The sequence below is a fragment of the Diabrotica virgifera genome, chromosome 8 (assembly GCF_917563875.1).
Source record: "Diabrotica virgifera virgifera chromosome 8, PGI_DIABVI_V3a".
NCBI lineage: Eukaryota > Metazoa > Arthropoda > Insecta > Coleoptera > Chrysomelidae > Diabrotica > Diabrotica virgifera.
In genome coordinates this window covers 172,336,404-172,355,173 of record NC_065450.1, presented here as the reverse complement: position 1 = coordinate 172,355,173, position 18,770 = coordinate 172,336,404, and the positions used below count along the sequence as shown (strand labels likewise).

The window sequence follows — 18,770 nt, the reverse complement described above, 5'->3', positions numbered from 1 at the left end:
TATATGTCTACAAGAAACAAACTTTAAAAACAACAAAAATATACCTAAAACATTTTGATTCCTACCACAAATTTTGATTGTTATAGAATGTCCACTATATCAACTGGAAAGACAAGTTACTGGACTACCAAGTTATATTAAGTGTGCATTAGACTGTGATTGTGACAAAATCATTCGGTTTTTAAAATAAACTAAATTATATAACCAAATATGAGAGCTACGTTAAGAACAATTATAAATTAAAATCAACTTTGTAAAAACTCTATAGTTTATATATTATTATATTATAATAATTAAATATGTATTGTACCACCGCTAATAACCTTTTATTGTTGATGAGGGTTATTTCTAATAAAAAAAAAACTGCTTCCAATTTTACATGAAACATACATAATGTTATAGTTTTATTGAAAACGCTCACTTTATTCGGAAATTTTAAATAAGGAATAGACAAATTTCTGGACACTACATAAAATAAAATAATGATTTGAAAAATTATTATGCATCACAAAAAAGAGGCTTAAAATAAGCGAAATAAAATCGAAGTACATGATCGACAAAAGAACACCTGAAGATGAAAATAATATCGCAATAGACAACAACTATACCTTCGAACGTGTGGATGCCTTCACATATATATCTCATAGTCCATGTGGTGAGACCGCTCCCGTCTGAAAACCAGTCGGTTTCTTTGCGGATTCCTATTCAAAAATGTTCCCCTTAAGCAAATCTGAAGGGTGCCGGGACGAATTTTTGGGTATAAATTATTGTCAATTTTTTTTTAAACAAATATTTATTTTAAAATATATCACCATTTTTTGCTTTGCAAAAGCTATTTTTAGAGTTCTTGGGCTATTTTAAACAAAAAAGGTATCTTGTGATTTTTCTCAAAAATTTACAGTTTTCCAGATATAGGCGATTTAAAATCTGAAAAATGCGAAAATACGCATATTCGAGGCTTAAAAACTCATATTTAAATTAGTATTTTTGAGGTTGCCAAGTAAATGAATTGAAATTTAAGCATTCACTTTCAAGATTCTGAAGAGTGATCGGGTCTAACTTTAATTTAGACCGTTGTTTTTTAATTGTTAAATTATAAGTGTCTAACCGATTTTTTTGTCGCTGGAACACACTCTAGTTCAACAATCTCCTATTTTCCTCCGAAAAATATTTTTTTAGATTTTTTGAGATATTTAAAATAAAATAGGTTTCTTGTCATTTTTCTCAAAAGTTAATAGTTTTGGAGTTATAAGCGATTTAAAATCCGAAAAATGTAAATTTTCACATTTTTCGAGGCTTGAAAACTCAGATGTAATTTACTATTTTTGAAGTTACCAAGTGCCTAAATTAAAGTATAAACATTATGTTTAAAGATTCCGTAGATTAATCGGGGCTCATTTCAACTTAGACCATTGTCTTTTAATTGTTAATTACGCGCGACCACTACGCGGCACTACCCTTAAAATTCGAGTGGACGCGCATAATCAACAATTAAAAAACAATGGTCTAAATTGAAATGAGGCCCGATTACTCTACAGAATCTTCAAACATAATGTTCATACTTCAATTTAGGTACATGGAAACCTCAAAAATAGTAAATTACATCTTAGTTTTCAAGCCTCAAAAAATGTGAGATATCACATTTTTCGGATTTTAAACCGCTTTTAACTCCAAAACTATTAACTTTTGAGAAAAATGACAAGAAACCTATTTTATTTAAAATATCTCGAAAGATCTAAAAAAAATAGTTATTTTCCTAATAAGTGCGGAAAGTCATACTTTTCCTCACGCGATTTCAGTTTGCCGAACGACGCGAAGCGGAGTTCGGCAAGCAGTGGAGTGCGGAAAAGAGACTTTCGGCAAGAGTTACGAACAATATTTTTTCTACGAGCGTTTAAAAAATGACCAAATCTTAATCAATTAATTGAATTAATATTTTTTTATGTAATTATGTTTATTTACAATCTACATCAATACAAGAGTATTAAGTAAATTTGTTCCATGTTTTTGGGCATGAAGAAGAGACTTCCAATGATGTCTCATCTTATTCTATTTATGTTTAAGTTTTAAAATAGGTCCTGAGGCCAGGTTCGATCTAGTCTCCTTGTGGCAGGGCCATTATGAAATAATTCCCTTACTAACTCATTGTCATGGTGAATGGTACGCTCGTTCTGTGATTCAGATGCTCGATGGATTTCTTCTCTGATGAAAGGTATATTTAAGTCTTCGTGAAGTGTTTGATTAGTTACATACCATGGTGCATCCACTATTGATCTTAGAACTTTAGACTGAAATCTTTGGATGATATTGAGTGATGTTGACTTTGCACAGCCCCAGAGGTGTAGTCCGTAGTACCAAATAGGTTTGAGTATTGTTTTGTACAGAAGAATTTTGTTTTAGATGTTGAGTTTTGATCTGCGTCCAAGGAGCCAATACATTTGCCGAAATTTCAAGTCTAGTTGTCTTCTTTTCGTCTGTATATGTTTTTTCCAAGTAAGACGTTGGTCAAGATGGAGGCCAAGGTATTTAGCTTCTGTTGCTGTTGATATTCGTACATTTTCCATTCTTACAGGTGGGCATGTGTTGTGACGGTTTGTAGACGTTGTTTGTTTGGGTTTATATGACTGCGGACACTAAATCCATTCGCCATTTGTAGACGTTATTTGAGATGATTTTGTTTTATTTACTTTTGTTCGCCATTTTGTGTACCACTCACTGAGTACCTATGTCCAGATGGTGTTGCAGGTCTTGTGAGGCTTGTATGTAATCTTCATTTACAGCGAGTATTGCTACGTCATCAGCAAAGGAAGCGATCGTAGTATTATGAGACTCTGGTACATCGGCTGTGTAGAGTGAGAAAAACAGCGGCCTGAGAACACTACCTTGCGGAACTCCGGAGTTAATAGGACAGATGCTGGATTGTTGGTCTTTGAATTTTACTGAGAAATATCTATTTGATAAGTAGGATTTGATTAGGAGGAAATAGTTACTAGATAGTGCTAATTTTACTTTGTAAAGCAGACCTCTGTGCCAAACTTTGTCAAACGCTTGTGAGATATCTAGGAATATAGCATTGCAATATTTCTTTTCTTCGAGAGTTTTTGATATTTCATTTACTATTCGATGGACTTGTTGTGTAGTAGAGTGGTTTTCCCAAAAACCAAACTGATGTTCTGGTAGTAATGTTAGAAATTCATGATCTGCGTGTATTCTTTGTAGCAGCAATCTTTCAAAAACTTTGCTAACGATTGGGAGTAGGCTGATGGGTCGATAAGATGTTACTTCATTGGGCGCTTTGCCTGGCTTAAGGATCATTATGATTTCTGCAAATTTCCATATTTTTGGAAAGTATGATAAACTTAGCATACGATTAAATATTACTCTTAGCATAATAATGGCCTTACGAGGAAGTTCGTTTAGTACTTGTGCCGAGATTAAGTCATAACCTGGAGCCTTTCGTGAGTTGAGTTTGGTTATTTCTTTCTTGACTTCTATAGGAGTAAAACTTTTAATTGAAAGGGATTGGAATTGAAATAATATTAAAATACATACACAAATTAATTCTTTGACAAGGTTGTCAAAACCAAACTTTCAATATAATTAGTTAGCATGACGACGACGACGAACTTGGTTTTCGTGACGACGATTCAAAACCACTGTTATTGTCTACTGATTTGACTTTCGAATATTATGTCAAAATAATTTTAATTCATCGAATTGTCGCGTTAATTTCATTAAAACATGAACACAATAAGATACATTTGAAATAAATTAGTAAATAATATCATATTAAATTATCTAAATTCATTGCGGAAAAGTGATGCGGAAAATAATGCGGAAAAGTATAACGGAATAGTTATTTATGAAACAGTTCGTAAAGTATGCTTTTTGCGAACGCACGCGATGTTTAGAGCACGATCGACAACGGAGCGGGTGTTATACATCGCGTAAATTCGCAAAAATTACTTCACGCACAGTTTCATACAATATTTTATCTACTCCACATGAAAGTGTGTTAAAAACAGTGCGAAAAAGTAAGTCCAATTTATAATATATTGTTACTTCACGCATACTTTAAACCCTTCACGCACTGCTATCTATAATGACAGTTTTCACAAACTAAAAACTTACACATAATATGACATAGAGTAGATAAAATAAAACTTCCTAAACTAAAACGCGTGCGGAAAAGCAGACATTTTTGCACGCTAGTAAAAAAATAATTTTTCGGAGGAAAATAGGAGATTGTTGAATTAGAGTGCGCCGCACCGGCAAAAAATCGAATGGACACGTATAATTTACAGTTAAAAAACAACGGTCTAAATTGAAGTTATACCCGATCATATTTCAGAATCTTGAGACTGAATGTTTAAGTTTCAATTTAAGTACTTGGCAACCTCAAAAATACTAATTTAAATATGAGTTTTTAAGCCTCACTTTAAGAATCACAAGATACCTTTCTTGTTTAGAATGGCCCAAAAAATTTAAAAATATCGCACACCTAGTTCAATAGTGCTACAAGTGCAAAACACAATATTCTCGAGAAATGAGCGAAACGTTCTGTAGTAAACGCGTTTTGCCCTGTAAATAATTTATTTTGAGAATGACTGGCTTCAAAATTACAATTTAGGTAGCAAATTATACACTTATTGGCTGGATCTTATTACAATTTATTAAAAATAAAAGGTTATTACTATTTTGATAGTTATAGCGATATTGCATTGTGAAGAAAGTCATTTATAAAACGATACCTAGGAGATACGGTGGCAATATAATGAAAAAATCAATTGATTTTTGCAGTTGTGGCCGTACTGAATTATATCGGTTGTATTTTGGCAGTGTATATTATCGCCACATCTCTCTTGATTTTTGCAGTTGTGGCCGTATTGAACGTATTGAATTACATCGGTTGTATTGTGGCAGTGTATATTATCGCCACATCTCCCAGTTATGGCCATATTGCATTTTCAAAACCTCCAAAAACCCTACAGTGAAATACCGAATTAACTTACTTTATACTTATCCAAAACAATATTTAATTCAGGCTGTATTGGATTAGATGGGCCATTATATAGACAATATTTTAAAGCCTTAACCCAAAATTCGAATTTTTTGCAGTTGTGGCACAATTGAACTGGGTGTGCGTATATTTTCCATACCAAAAATAACGAGCGATCCACAATTATTGGGATCAAAGCTAGCCTTGCAAAAAATTACGTATGTCTTGTTAGGTAATCTTTTGTATTTGTTTAATTTAAAAAAATTGTTTAAACAATTTTTGTCCAAAAATTCTGCCCGGCACCCTTCAGATTTGTCTAAAGAGAACATTTTTGAATAGTAATTCGTAAAAAAATGGAATCAAAAATTTTCTCAGATGGGAGCGGTCTCACCACATGGACTATGAGCACAGAAATCAATCAAAAGGATTCCGTATGTAGCAAAATCAATGCACGTACTTCCAGCGGCAATTGTACATACTATGACATACTATAATAATAAGTCAATTGTCTACGAGGTGAGCGCGCTAAAACTGCAGCTTAAGACCGACTTTTAGTGCTAACCTCTAAAAGACAACTAACAATTACAGCACCTAAATTGTTAAGCGACTTGCAGTGGGCACAGCAGGTAACCACAGGCCGTGATACTGTAAGAAGTCGTCTCAATGAAGCCAATCTCCACAGTCGAAGGCCATTGAAATGTACACCTGTCTCTAGAAGCCATCGCGCTGCAAGATTAGAGTGGTGTCAAGAATCTCAAAACTGGAATTTAAATGATTGGGTACAGTTTTATTCTCCCACGAATCACAAGAATACAACATTAGATTCTCATTGAGTAAGAGGGTGGAGACGATCTGGAAATGTAGAACGCTTGAAACATGTCCAGGACGTTTACACATACAGAGGTGGTACAGTAATTGTATGGAGTGGAGTAATAGTCGGTGACAGAACGGACCACGTTTTTCCAAACCGCTTTCTTGTAACTCAGCAGTACCTCGACACCATTCTACAACGTATCTTTCGTCCGTTTGTTAATTAGTCCAGGGTAATAAGGTTTTTTCCATGACACTTGAACAGCCAGGGTACTGAAGCGTTTTTTCGAGAGGTAATACCTATAGGAACAAATTTTAAATATTTCCTGCGTAGGATCTGGTGGCCATTTTTATTTACAAACAATTAAGTGTCAAAAATGGCATTTTTCACTTTTTTTTTTCTAATCAATGGAAAACAGGGAAGCTTATGGTTTTTTAGCACAAATATCTTCGAGATTATGTCGAGATTATGAAAAAAGTCGGAATTGAAAAAAAAATATTTTCGCAATATCTATTGTAAAAATTATTGTACAACTTTGAATTTTTTTTGAATAAGGGTTCTTTGGTGCTTAATATGTGATAAAAATTTCAAAGCGATTCATTGACTTGTTTAAATTTTGTTCAAATTGTTTATCCCAGAAAGCATTTTTTTGCAATAACATAAGTCAGAAGAAAATAACGTTAGAACCATTCCACAGGCATCAAATGAAAGAGCATGAGCTATATTTTCAACTTGGTTTAAAAAAAGTGAATAAAAAATGCATTTATAAGTAGTAAATAATTATGCAAAAGTATCGTAAATCTTTCCTTATAAACTTTATATTTGGTTATATAAGAAATTATACATACTTATTAAAATTTTTCTGGACCGGCGTAGCGCAGGTGGTAGTGTGCTTGCCTCGCATGCCGGTGGTCCGGAGTTCAAATCCTACCGCCGGCAAGAAAAACTAGACATTTTTAAAAATGTCTATAGGCCCCAGGTCGACTCAGCCTGAATAAAATGAGTACCTTGGGTAAAACCAGGGGTAATAATAGGCGGTTGAAGCGTAGCACTGGCCCTGTTACCTTCCTTGTATACCGTAGGCCCTAGACATAGCAGACTACCCTGCTATACTCCCAAAGCCGCATGCGGTATAAAACTTCTTCTTCTTCTTCAAATGCAAATCCACTAATGGATGTTGGCGATCACATTTTCCATTAACTCTCTGTTTCTTGCAATGTGTATCAGTGATTGTATGTCGGTAATCCCTGTCCATTGCCTTATGTTTCGGAGCCAGGACATTTTCTTGCGTCCTATTCCTCTCTTGCCTTCAATTTTACCCTGGATTATAAGTTAAAGGAACTGGTATTTTTCGTTTCGCATGATGTGACCCAAATACGCCGTTTTTCTTTTCTTGATGTTTTCGAAAAGCTGACGTTCTTGGTTGATTCTTTTAAGGACATCCACATTTGTGACTTTCGCCGTCCATGGTATCTTTAGGATACGGCGATAAAGCCACATTTCGAAGGCTTCTAATCTGTTTATATCCCTTGTTTTGAGTGTCCAGCCCTCTATGCCATATAGCAGCACCGACCACACGTAGCATTTAGTAAACCTTAGTCTCAGTGTAAGGTCGAACTCTGAGCAGCTCAGTACCTTCCTGAATTTTACGAAAGCTTGTCGAGCTTGCTCAATGCGACATTTTACTTCCCTGTCCGATGCCCAGTCTTCAAAAAGCCACGTTCCTAGGTATTTGAATTTGCTCACTCTCTCAATGGACTTAGTATTCAGTGTTATGGTGGAGTTTTCAAATGCATTTAAGTTTCTGGAGATGATCATGAATTTGGTCTTTTTGGTATTAATCTCTAATCCCATTCGCTTACTGTATTCTCCGATTATAGTGACAAGTTGTTGAAGATCTGCTATGTTGTCGCAAATTAAGACAGCATCATCAGCATATCGTATGTTGTTGATTAATACTCCATTCACTTTGATTCCCATCTCTGCATCTTCCAAAGACTCTTGAAATGTGGCTTCCGAATAAATGTTAAATAAAAGAGGGGAAAGCACACATCCCTGCGGTATAAAACGGGAGACTATTATTATTATTATTACAATTTTTTATCAATTATGATATAGATAACATTACTTGGTAGTTGTGCACTTAAAACAGGGTAAAAAAGTTAATTTTTTTGGAAAAAGTTATTTAAAAAGTTTAAACAGAAAAATTGACGATACTTCTGCATAATTATTTATTACTAATAAATGCATTTTTTACTCACTGTTTTAAACCATGTTGAAAATGTAGCACGTGCTCTTTCATTTGACACCTGTGGAATGGTTCTAAGGTCACTTTTTACTGACTTATGTTATTAAAAAAAATGCTCTCTGGGAAAAACAATTTGAATAAAATTTAAACAATTGAATGAATCGCTTTGAAATTTCTATCACATATTAAGCACCAAATATCCCTCATTTGACAACAATTTCAAAGCTGTACACCAACTTTTACAACAGTTATCGAGAAAATATTTTTTTTTGTAATTCCGACCTTTTTTCGCAATTATATTAATAATAAATGAGTATATCAAACTTTGTAATACGCCATTTTAAAGCTTTTTACATAATCCCGAAGATATTTGTACTAAAAAAATCAATGTTTTACTGTTTTCCGTTGATTTGAGAAAAAGGGGAAAATCCCATTTTTCGACAGTTAATTGTTTATAAATAAAAATGGCCGCTAGATCCTACGCAAAAAATAATTATAATTTGTTCCTATAACTATTATCTGTCGAAAAAACGCTTCAGTACCCTGGCTGCTGAAGTGTCACGAACAGGGTATATTTTTGTCTTATTACCCTGGCTTAAATGCGGTTGGTCAAAATTTCCACCTCATGCCTGAGAATGGTCGTCCACATGTCGCATGCCCAGTGACAGACTGGCTTATTAACAAAGTTATTGATGTGTTGTCTTGGTCAGTACAATCCCCCACCTGCATCACATTTAGCATGTATGGGAAATAATTCAACTAAGAATTAGTTCACATAATATGGGTAACATACACAGACTGTTTTGTTTCCCAGAATGTCTGGTAGAAGAATGGGCAAACGTACTCCAACAGGTTATCGACAATGCCATTTTGTCTATGAACGACAGATCTAGAGCCGTAATAAATTAGGGTGGACGATATACTTTGTATTAATTTTGTTTTTGCATTTATTACAACCCTTTTGTGAAAATAATTTTTTTTTAATTGTATTTCTCCTTTTTTTTTTGATATTTCTGAAAGGCATTCTCGTTATGTTTGACATTTCAACAAATATTTATTTATATTAAACTCTACTAAGCACTACACATCGATTATTATTTATCCAAAATAATTAAAGAAAAAATTACGTCCCTTTCTTTTTGAACGTTCTTTAACGGTGAAATATTGCAAAACTTCTAAATTTTAGAGAACCGGTTAGATTCACATAAAATTTGGCATAAACATAGCTAATAAGCCAAAAAAAGTCATATTGTGCCGATATGTGCTTTTGCCTTGGGGATGAGTTTCAGCCACTCTCGGGGATGAAAAAATATATTTCCAAAATAAGTCCGGAAATGGATAAACTGACTAATTCTAAGCAACTTTTGTTCTATAGAGTTTTTTCACTAAGTCAATACTTTTTGAGTTATTTGCGAGTGAGTATGTACATTTTTCAACAGAATAACCACGTTTTTAAACGGTATTTCGTAAATACCTCAAAAAGTAAGTATTTTGTTGAAAAATACATTTTTAGCAAAAATATAGCCTGTAAAAAATTTTAAAAAATGGTGTACCTATAAGGTCTCTATACCTAGTAAAAGGTTAACGAGTTAAAGCTGATGAAAAATAGGTTGATATTCCTCAAATTCCAAATCAAATATTTTAACCTGAAATTACCAAAAAAAGAAAAAAGCATTTTTTTCAAAATTAAAATTTTTACAAGTTTAATTTTAAAACCAATTTTTTCAAAAATAAGCACTTTGAATCGATGAAACTTACAGATCATAATATATACACAAAACATAAGTAAAGCAACTCGTGAAGCACTAACGATTAATTTCATTCAAGTTGCAAATTAGGGGATGATCTTCCAGATTTTATTTTGTCAAAACAAAAGGAACTAACTTTATTTTGAGCGTAGCTTGCTTAGATTTACCGCTAGAAACTTTTTTTAAAGACAGGAATAAAGATTTTTTTAAACACTTTAAAAAATTTGTAATGAGTTTTCCCCAAAAAGCGCTTAATTTTTTGGATATTTCACGTTGAAATAGTCTATTTGGAATTTGGCGAATATAAACCTATTTTTCAAAACTTAGTATAGCTTACCGGTTTTGAACTGGTTTCAGATAGGGTACGTTTGTATTCTTCATATTATAGTGTCACTATCGTCAAATGTGGAGAAATAAATTTTTTCCCACAATTTCGTCTTGAGTAATGGCTTTCATAAGCTGGGATTCTAATTAAAAATTTATTTACTTTATTCCTTTCTTCTTCAGTTTTTACAAAATTTCCTCTTTCATCCGGTTTGATTATGCTCGAAGAAGGTGAAATTTTCTTTGAATAATAGTTTATAGGTATCTCAGAATATTTCCAAATACTTTTAGTAAAATAGACAAATCAGCTTTAAAGGCGCGCGGCGTACAGAGAGTCAACGTAGCAACTTATTAGTGTACAGTGTGTTAAGTCGCAAAATTGTGGGACTTAACACTTAAGTCTGTCTTAATAAGACAGAGTCTTATTTTTTCTTAAATAATGTTTAGTGTGAAGAGTGATATGTCTAAGTTCAGGACTTAACACGCTTTACACAGTTAGGATTGTTCGTTTTTTATTTGTGTAAAATGAATATCTCAGTTTAGGGATTGAATTAGACTTGATAAATTATACCTATACACATGTATATATCAAATTCTAACATACAGATAGTGCATTGGCTAATTTCAACCATTTTTGGACTTAACGCACTTTACGCACAAAGCACAGAATAGGTATAAGAGATACTTACAAGTTGCATTATTGCAATGAATGGCAGATACGGTAATATACATTGCCAGCTATCATTGACGCTGAGTAAAATGAAGAGACCTACCAATATGTGAATTTCCATGAATAGTACTATTATTATTGCAAGAAAATGACGTATCCAAAACTGAGACTTTGGCAATCCAAATACCGCAATCTTTTCTAACCAAGGCCATGGATCTTCTAAAATATAGTTTTAACAAAATTAGTCAGTTTCATAGCTTTCACAAATAGTCCACTTATCAGCGGTAAAAAACTGTAAAACCTTGGAATTTTGAGAATCAACACCGATTTTAATGACAATTTGGATTTAAGCTCTGTTGATACTCTTCTTCAAAATCTACCCTACGCCGAACTGCGCTTTTGCCCTGGGAATGAAAACAACCCCATCTAGGGGATGAAAATGTTTTAAATAATGAATGGGTTGCATGTGTGAGCCAATACTAGTGTAGTAAAGAAAAGAGAGACGTTCTCACAAACAATTTATTTTACAACTGACGACCGGCTTCGATGTCTACACTTTGCACAGCATCTTCAGGTCCCGGTTAAAGTAAAATTAAATATTTCCGGTATAAGGAAGTAGTATGTAGTAGTATTCAATATCATACTTTTTCTCTGCACTTTGCTAAAGGTAGGGTTGTTAGAGGGATAGATTTGAATGTAATATATTAACAAAACATGGGCAGGATCTTAAGGGGATTGGTAATAAAACACGACATTAAACCGAGAAACGAAAAATTGTTAGTTATAGGTGATATAATAAAGTGATGTGATTTTTAATTAATTGTGTATATTTTATTTATATAGGATTATTAGATGTTGTTCAGGATGTTCAAGAACTTATAGATGTAAAATTGGGTGTGCAATTTTTAGACAAGTTTGGTCGGATATGCAATAGTTGTGATCTGATTGTAAAAATTTGTTTGAAGAATTGAAATTGAAAAATTGAACAATCGTAATTTGCAAAAATTCTTTATATTAAAAGTGTCAATCAATAAAATCATTAATTACTAATTCAGAATTAAAGTCAAGTGTATAGGTAATGTAGTAGGTGATATTAAATTAATTGTAATATAAAGTTATAATTATCTGTAGAGCAATGAAACTTTATGGAGTATAACTAAGAAAGTTGAAAAAGTAATATATGAAAAAAAAATTAATAAATGAAAAAATCTTTGATTTATGTTAATATCTGTTGAATTTAATAAATAGTTAAGTAGGTTAAAATTAATTTTAAATTTTAAAATACTTTGAAAACATTATCTGGTTGAGTTGAATTAGATGGTTTCTTTGCAAAGATAAAAATTTTTTGTTTTAAAGTCGATAAATAACACATAACAGATTCTAGAACAAACACAAAGGAGATGGACATAACAGGAGTTTGGAAATTTTTGATGAGGAAAGCAATCTGAGCACTACATCTTATTTCTTTTCGATTTTAAGAATAGGAAAAATTCCTGTAATTAACTTTTTTAGGAAGTCTCAGATGTCACTGAGAATGATGTTTTAATCAAAATAACTATGGAAATTGATATACAATTAAAACTATGCATTTTTCATTGAAAAAACTCACGTTTTATAACCGTTTTTCATGAATAACTTGAAAAAAATTAGATTTATAGAAATGTAATTAGGAACAAAACCGTGGTTAATAAAAAAACAAAGAGATTCGCGTCGGAAAGACCTAGGTAAACCCAATAATGACTGAGTTATTGCTCTTTTAAAGATGGTTATTTTCGAAGAATCTCGAAATGGAGAACCCTCAATCTCGAATAACTCGAACGTAGTGCAATTTTTTGGGAAAACTTTAAAGATATCTTTTAAAGTTCATTAAATAATTTTTCAAGTAAGCCCTGAAAAAAGTTTTTTGCCTAAGAACTGACTGACTTATGACGAAAATAAAGTGTGACGCAGACAAAGACCGATATAATGAAATGAAGAAGAAAACTAGAAAGATAATTATGACCTCCAAAAATGAGACGTGGGACAGAAAATGCAAAGAGATAGAATCCTATATTGGAGGACGACAATGCACTGAGGCGTGGAAGTTTATAAACTCTGTTAAGAAGCCGACTAACGAGAAAGTGATTCTAAATCCCATAAATCCCGAGGATTGGACACATTATTACAAACATCTATTAAATGAGAACAGAGACGAATTTAAAGAAGATATGAATTCATCAAGAATCGAAATTCTGGGAGAGCATATTACCATAGATATCAACAGAGTGCAAAAAGCTATAGCAGGGATGAAGAATGGGAAAGCAAGCGGACCAGAGGGAGTAACTACGGAACTAATAAAGAATGGCTCAGAGAAATTACACAGAATGATCACTGGGATATTTAACGAATACATTAATGGCCATCCAACACCAGATAAATGGAAAACAGCATAAATGACTCCAATATATAAAAAAGGTGACAGGAGAAATTGTAAAAACTATAGAGGGATATCGGTCACAAGTTCAATGAGTCGGCTACATGGTCGAATACTACGGGACCTGATAGAGGAAGATTATCAATCGTCTGAAGACGAAGAACAAGGAGGATTTAGAGCAGGTCGTTCATGTACAGATAACATCTTTTGTCTTAAACAAATTATAGAAAAGAAAGTTGTTACAAATAGAGAGTTACATATGACTTTTGTAGATCTTGAGAAGGCATATGACACAGTCCCGCTAAATAAACTATGGGAAGTCCTGGGCACATCAAACATACATCAAACATTAGTTAGTGCTCTCAAAGATCTATATTACGGCTCAAACTCCCAAATGAAATTCGGAAACCTCTTAGCTGAAAAATTTGCAGTTACTAAGGGTCTCAGACAGGGATGTTGTATCTCTCCGACTTTGTTTAAAATTTATATCTCTGCAGCTCTGAAACAATGGAAAAGGAAAGTAAAAGGAATGGGTATACATTTGAACGATCAGGATTGTATATATACTTTACAGTTTGCAGATGATCAGGTGGTGATCTCAAATGACAAAGACGACTCTGTCGAAATTAAACCCTCGTCGTTACAATCCTAATAGAAATAAATAGCTTCCCACTCGAAATTAACTTTATTTAGGTATAGTTAATACGATCCATGTGACCTGACCGGTTTGGAATGCTTAGTTTAGAAAAAATAGTTTAGATTAAAGCAAAAAATGCATTATTATAATTAAAAAAAAGTGTATTTTTCTTACATAAACCTAAAAGTATTCATGTCACAAAAACAAAAAAATCAATATTTTTAGTAAAAGAAATTCTACAATTAATATTTGAAACAGTTTTTCATATTATGAATACTTTTAGATTTATTTAAAAAAATGCACTTTTTTTGTTAAATTTAAAAAATGGATCGTATCAATTATACCTAGATAAAGTTAATTTCAAGCGGGAAGCTATTCATTTCTATTAGGATTGTAAAGACGAGGGTTTAATTTTTACATCTTAAAAACAAAAACGCAGAGAGCGACTTTATTTTCGTCATAAGTCAGTCAGTTCTTATGCAAAAAACTTTTGTCAGAGCTTATTTGAAAGGTATTTTATTGAGCTTTAAAAGATGTCTCTTAAGTTTTCCCCACAAATTTGCACCACATTCGATTTATTTGAGATTAAAAGTTCTCCATATCGATTTTTTCGAAAATAACCATCCTTTAAAGAGCAATAACTCAGCCGTTATTGGGTTTACCTAGGTCTTGCAGACGGGAGTCTCTTTGTTTTTTTATCGGCTACAATTTTGTTTTTAATGATGTTTTCTATAAAATTAATTTTATTTATGTTATTCATGAAAAACCATTATAAAACGTGAGTTTTTTCAATGAAAAATGCATAACTTCAATCGTAAATAATTTGGAAATTGTCAATTTTGCAAAAAAATTTTATAGAATAAAATTTCTTCATGATTGATGACTATATCGATTTCCGTAGTTATTTTGATTTAAAAAATTTCATTCCCTAGATGGGATTGTTTTCACCACCAGGACAAAAGCGCATTTCGGCATAGGGTAGATTTTGACATAAATATGGGGATATTGGGGAAATTTGGGTGAAATAAATATGGAGAGCGAGTAGCCACAATAACCGTACGACCCTCCAAAGCAGAGGAGTTGAGGAAGTACGGCTCGATAAAGGTGGGATGGGTGATATGCCAAGTCATAAAGAGGTACAACCCAATACAATGCTACAAGTGTCTTTAGTTCGGTCATAATACATATGACTGCAAAGAAGAAAGTAGAGAGCTTGTTGTTACAACTGCCTGAAAAATGGGCACACGGCAGTAAATTGCACAAACAAAGCCTATTGTTTAGTGTGCAAGGGGAAGGGCACAGGATGGATAGGATGGCCTATCCAGCCTACAGAGCCCTAGTTTACGGCAGAAGAGGAGGGAACCCCCTAGAAAACGAATAATAAAGAAACAACAGATTTTTTGGAAAACAAAGGTGGGCCCATATACAGCCCACCTAGGGTATATATTTTATATATTTATTTATTTATTTATATTATTAACTATTTTATCTTTAATTTTATTTATTTATATTTATTTATTAGTCAATTTTGATGAATCCGATGTAGGGGCGACTCTCGAGAACTGAACCAAACGGACCTCAAGGACCTTGTATACGGATATTGCAGGTGAATGTGGGCAGGGCTCGAAGAGCACATTACCTTGTCCAAGCAAAAGCCTGCATGTTAGAAACTGAGCAGGTCATCGTCCCCGAACCGAACAAAAAGATAACCTCGGAAGGTGGATGGGTACAAGACAACGGAAAAAATGTAGCGGTGCTCATTAGAAATAGGGATCTAGGAGTGCGGGGTATTGTCAGAGGCGCAAATCATATCCTCATTAAACTAAGGGACTTCAGCCTTCTGGCATGCTACGTATCTCCGAACATCCCTATGCAGAGATACTAAAGCATCGTAGACGAAATAATGAGTGCCGCTACAAACGAAAAAGACGTGATCGTTGCCGGGGACATCAACGCGAAGTCAAGGTTGTGGAGTTCCCCCATAAATGATAAAAAGGGAGAACTCCGGAATGAATGGATAGCCCAGGCTGGCCTCCAAGTTCTGAACAACAACAAACCAACTTTTGTAAGAGGGGCCAGCCAGACACACATCGATGTAACATTAGCAAGTGAAGGGTTATCCCGCAGAATACACGGCTGGGATGTCATCGACGACCAGCTGTTTACCCACCACCGATACATTAGGTACGAAATTAAGGTGAAGGGGGGAATAAGATGGACGATAGGACACACTGACATCTATTTTAACAAAAACACGTACCTGTCGGAGGTCAGAAAGATAAACGATGAAGAGATTTCTGACCTTGGCCAACTAAGAAGAGCACTAAAAGATGCAGCAAAGTTGGCCACCGTGAAGAAAAAAATGATAAAAAATCCCCCTATAGCATTACGCTATAATTACTATTTCTGCTAATTTTATTGTTTCTTAATTTTTAATTATTTTTTCTCAAAATCGAAACGACGTTAGTCATTCAAAATTCACATGTAAATAAAAACAGAATGTATCCATCTGTTTTTCGTTTGTGCGGTTTAACAAACCTAACCCTCATAAATTAAGTACTATATCAGACAATTTTGTCAACAACTCATTAATGCATTCAAGGGTGTTAAAAGTATACGCCAGAACTAAATGATTTATTGTCATCTGGTCAGAGGAAAGAAACATCAACAGATTATCGTTGTGGTTTCCTTTTTTAGTCACGACACAGCTGGTGAACGACACACACCTATAGTTCGGCCCTTTTCCGAAACCAAGCGATAACTTTTGTTCCCAAAATAAATAAAATATTTACCGTTCGTTGTTATACTTATTTTTTATCTCAAATAATGTTTTCCGTCAACATACACCAACGGAACATTGCTTCAGTTGATAACAGTGCTTCAGTTAATCGGATTTCAGTTAAAATCCGACCGTTCTGGCCGAACGATCCTGAAATTTGGTTCCTGCAAGTAGTGGAAAATCAATTTACACTGGCAAACATAACAAGTGACGCCACAAAATTCAACTACATAGTTGCCAATTTAGACACAGCTTATTAGAAGTTAGGGACATTATTGTTTCACCACCAGCCACCGAGAGGTATGTAAAATTAAAGTCAGAGTTAATTAAGAGACTTAGTGCATCACAGCAACAAAAAATTAAAAGACTGCTTGAGCATGAGGAACTGGCCGATCGAAGACCTTCCCAGTTCTTACGACATTTACAGTCTTTAGCAGGCACAACGGTACCAGACAATATTGTAAGGTCTCTGTGGTTAGGTAGACTGCCATCGTTTACACAGGCTATTCTAGCTACTCAAGCTAAAGCTAGTTTGGACGCAGTTGCCGAGCTAGCTGACACAATATCTGAAGCTATAGCTCCTAGGGCTCAAATTTCAGAAGCTTCTAACACTCTTGAAAGCACCATTGATAAATTGACAGCTGATTTAGCTGACATGAAAATCCAGCTAGCTAGCTTGTCGCAGGCTCAAGCACAAACAAACACATACCATCGCAACCGCACCAACTCAAGACGCAGACCATATCCTAGAGACAGCAGCTACAGTAGGGAACATAATAGTGACATATTATGTTGGTATCACTACCGTTTTGGTGACCAGGCTCAAAAGTGCTCTCCTCCGTGCAAGTATCAGGGAAACATCGCGGGCAGTCGGTGAGTGCGGCATCCGATCCAAGCCCAAGGTCTCGCCGCCTTACGTAACAGACTATGATACTAAAAAACAATTTTTAATCGACACCGGTGCCGATCTGTGCGTTTTCCCGCGGAAGTATGTATGGGGTGCACGCGAAAAGACTTCATAAGAACTATACGCTGCCAATGACACTAAAATCGCGACATACGGTTATGTGAACTAAACATCGGACTACGGCGTGATTTTACATGGCGATTCGTAGTGGCGGACATTTCAAAGCCTATCATTGGAGTTGATTTTTTTTCCCATTTCGCTCTCCTAGTGGACATTGCTAACCAGTGCTTAGTAGACAGTACGACAGCCCTTCGAACAAAGGGACTCGTTAAAGAGTGTTTCGACGGCAGCGTAAAGACTATCGCGGAAGTATCGCGTTACCATGAACTGCTGCTACGATTTCCGGAAATCAAGCGACCCGCCGGTATCGTGAAAGACATTCAGCATCAAACCAAGCACCACATCGATACAACACGAGGTCCACCCGTTTTTTCGAGATCGCGACGATTGGCACCTAACAAACTGCAATGGGCTAAAAAAGAGTTCGAAAATCTTCTACGACTAGGCATCATAAGACCATCAAACAGTAACTGGTTTACTCCACTGCACATGGTCCCGAAGAAAGGTGAGGAATGGAGACCCTGCGGAGATTATCGACGTCTAAACCAAAGAACAATTCCAGATCGATATCCAATCCCGCACATCGAAGATTTCGGTCAGTCGCTAGCTGGTAAGACAATTTTCTCTACAATAAATTTAGCGAGAGCATACAACCAGATACCAGTAGCCACCGGAGACATACCAAAGACCGCCGTTACCACACCATTTGGGCTGTACGAGTACTTATATATGTCTTTTGGTCTACGAAACGCAGGACAGACATTCCAGCGTTTCATAGACGAGATTTTACGTGGTCTAGACTTCGCCTACGCCTACATCGATAACATACTCATTGCGTCAGAATCCGAAAAGCAGCATATGTCGCATTTGGAAGAAATGTTCAAAAGGCTCAAGCAGTTTGGCGTTGTGATAAATCCAGCAAAGTGTCAATTCGGCAAAAACGAGATTACTTTTTGAGATACATAGTATCAGACGGAGGACCCACACCTCCACAAGAAAAAGTAGCAGCTGTACAAAATTTCACCCAGCCAAAAACAGTGAAAGACCTACGCAGATTTCTAGGTATGTTAAACTTCTATCATACCCAATGCAGCTGAGCTACAAGCACCACTAC

General features: G+C 34.7%; 2 protein-coding genes across 2 annotated transcripts in view; one reads left to right on the top strand and one right to left on the bottom strand.

Moving 5' to 3' along the window:
• The window catches only part of LOC114338515 (macrophage mannose receptor 1-like), a 251,803-nt gene that overhangs the window by 221,670 nt on the left and 11,363 nt on the right, over positions 1-18,770 (bottom strand). The window lies entirely within an intron of this gene.
• On the top strand, positions 550-17,506 carry LOC126890311 (uncharacterized). Its single transcript, XM_050659170.1, has 2 exons — positions 550-655; positions 16,920-17,506. Exons 1-2 carry the CDS (start codon positions 550-552, stop codon positions 17,504-17,506), a joined length of 693 nt encoding a protein of 230 aa, XP_050515127.1.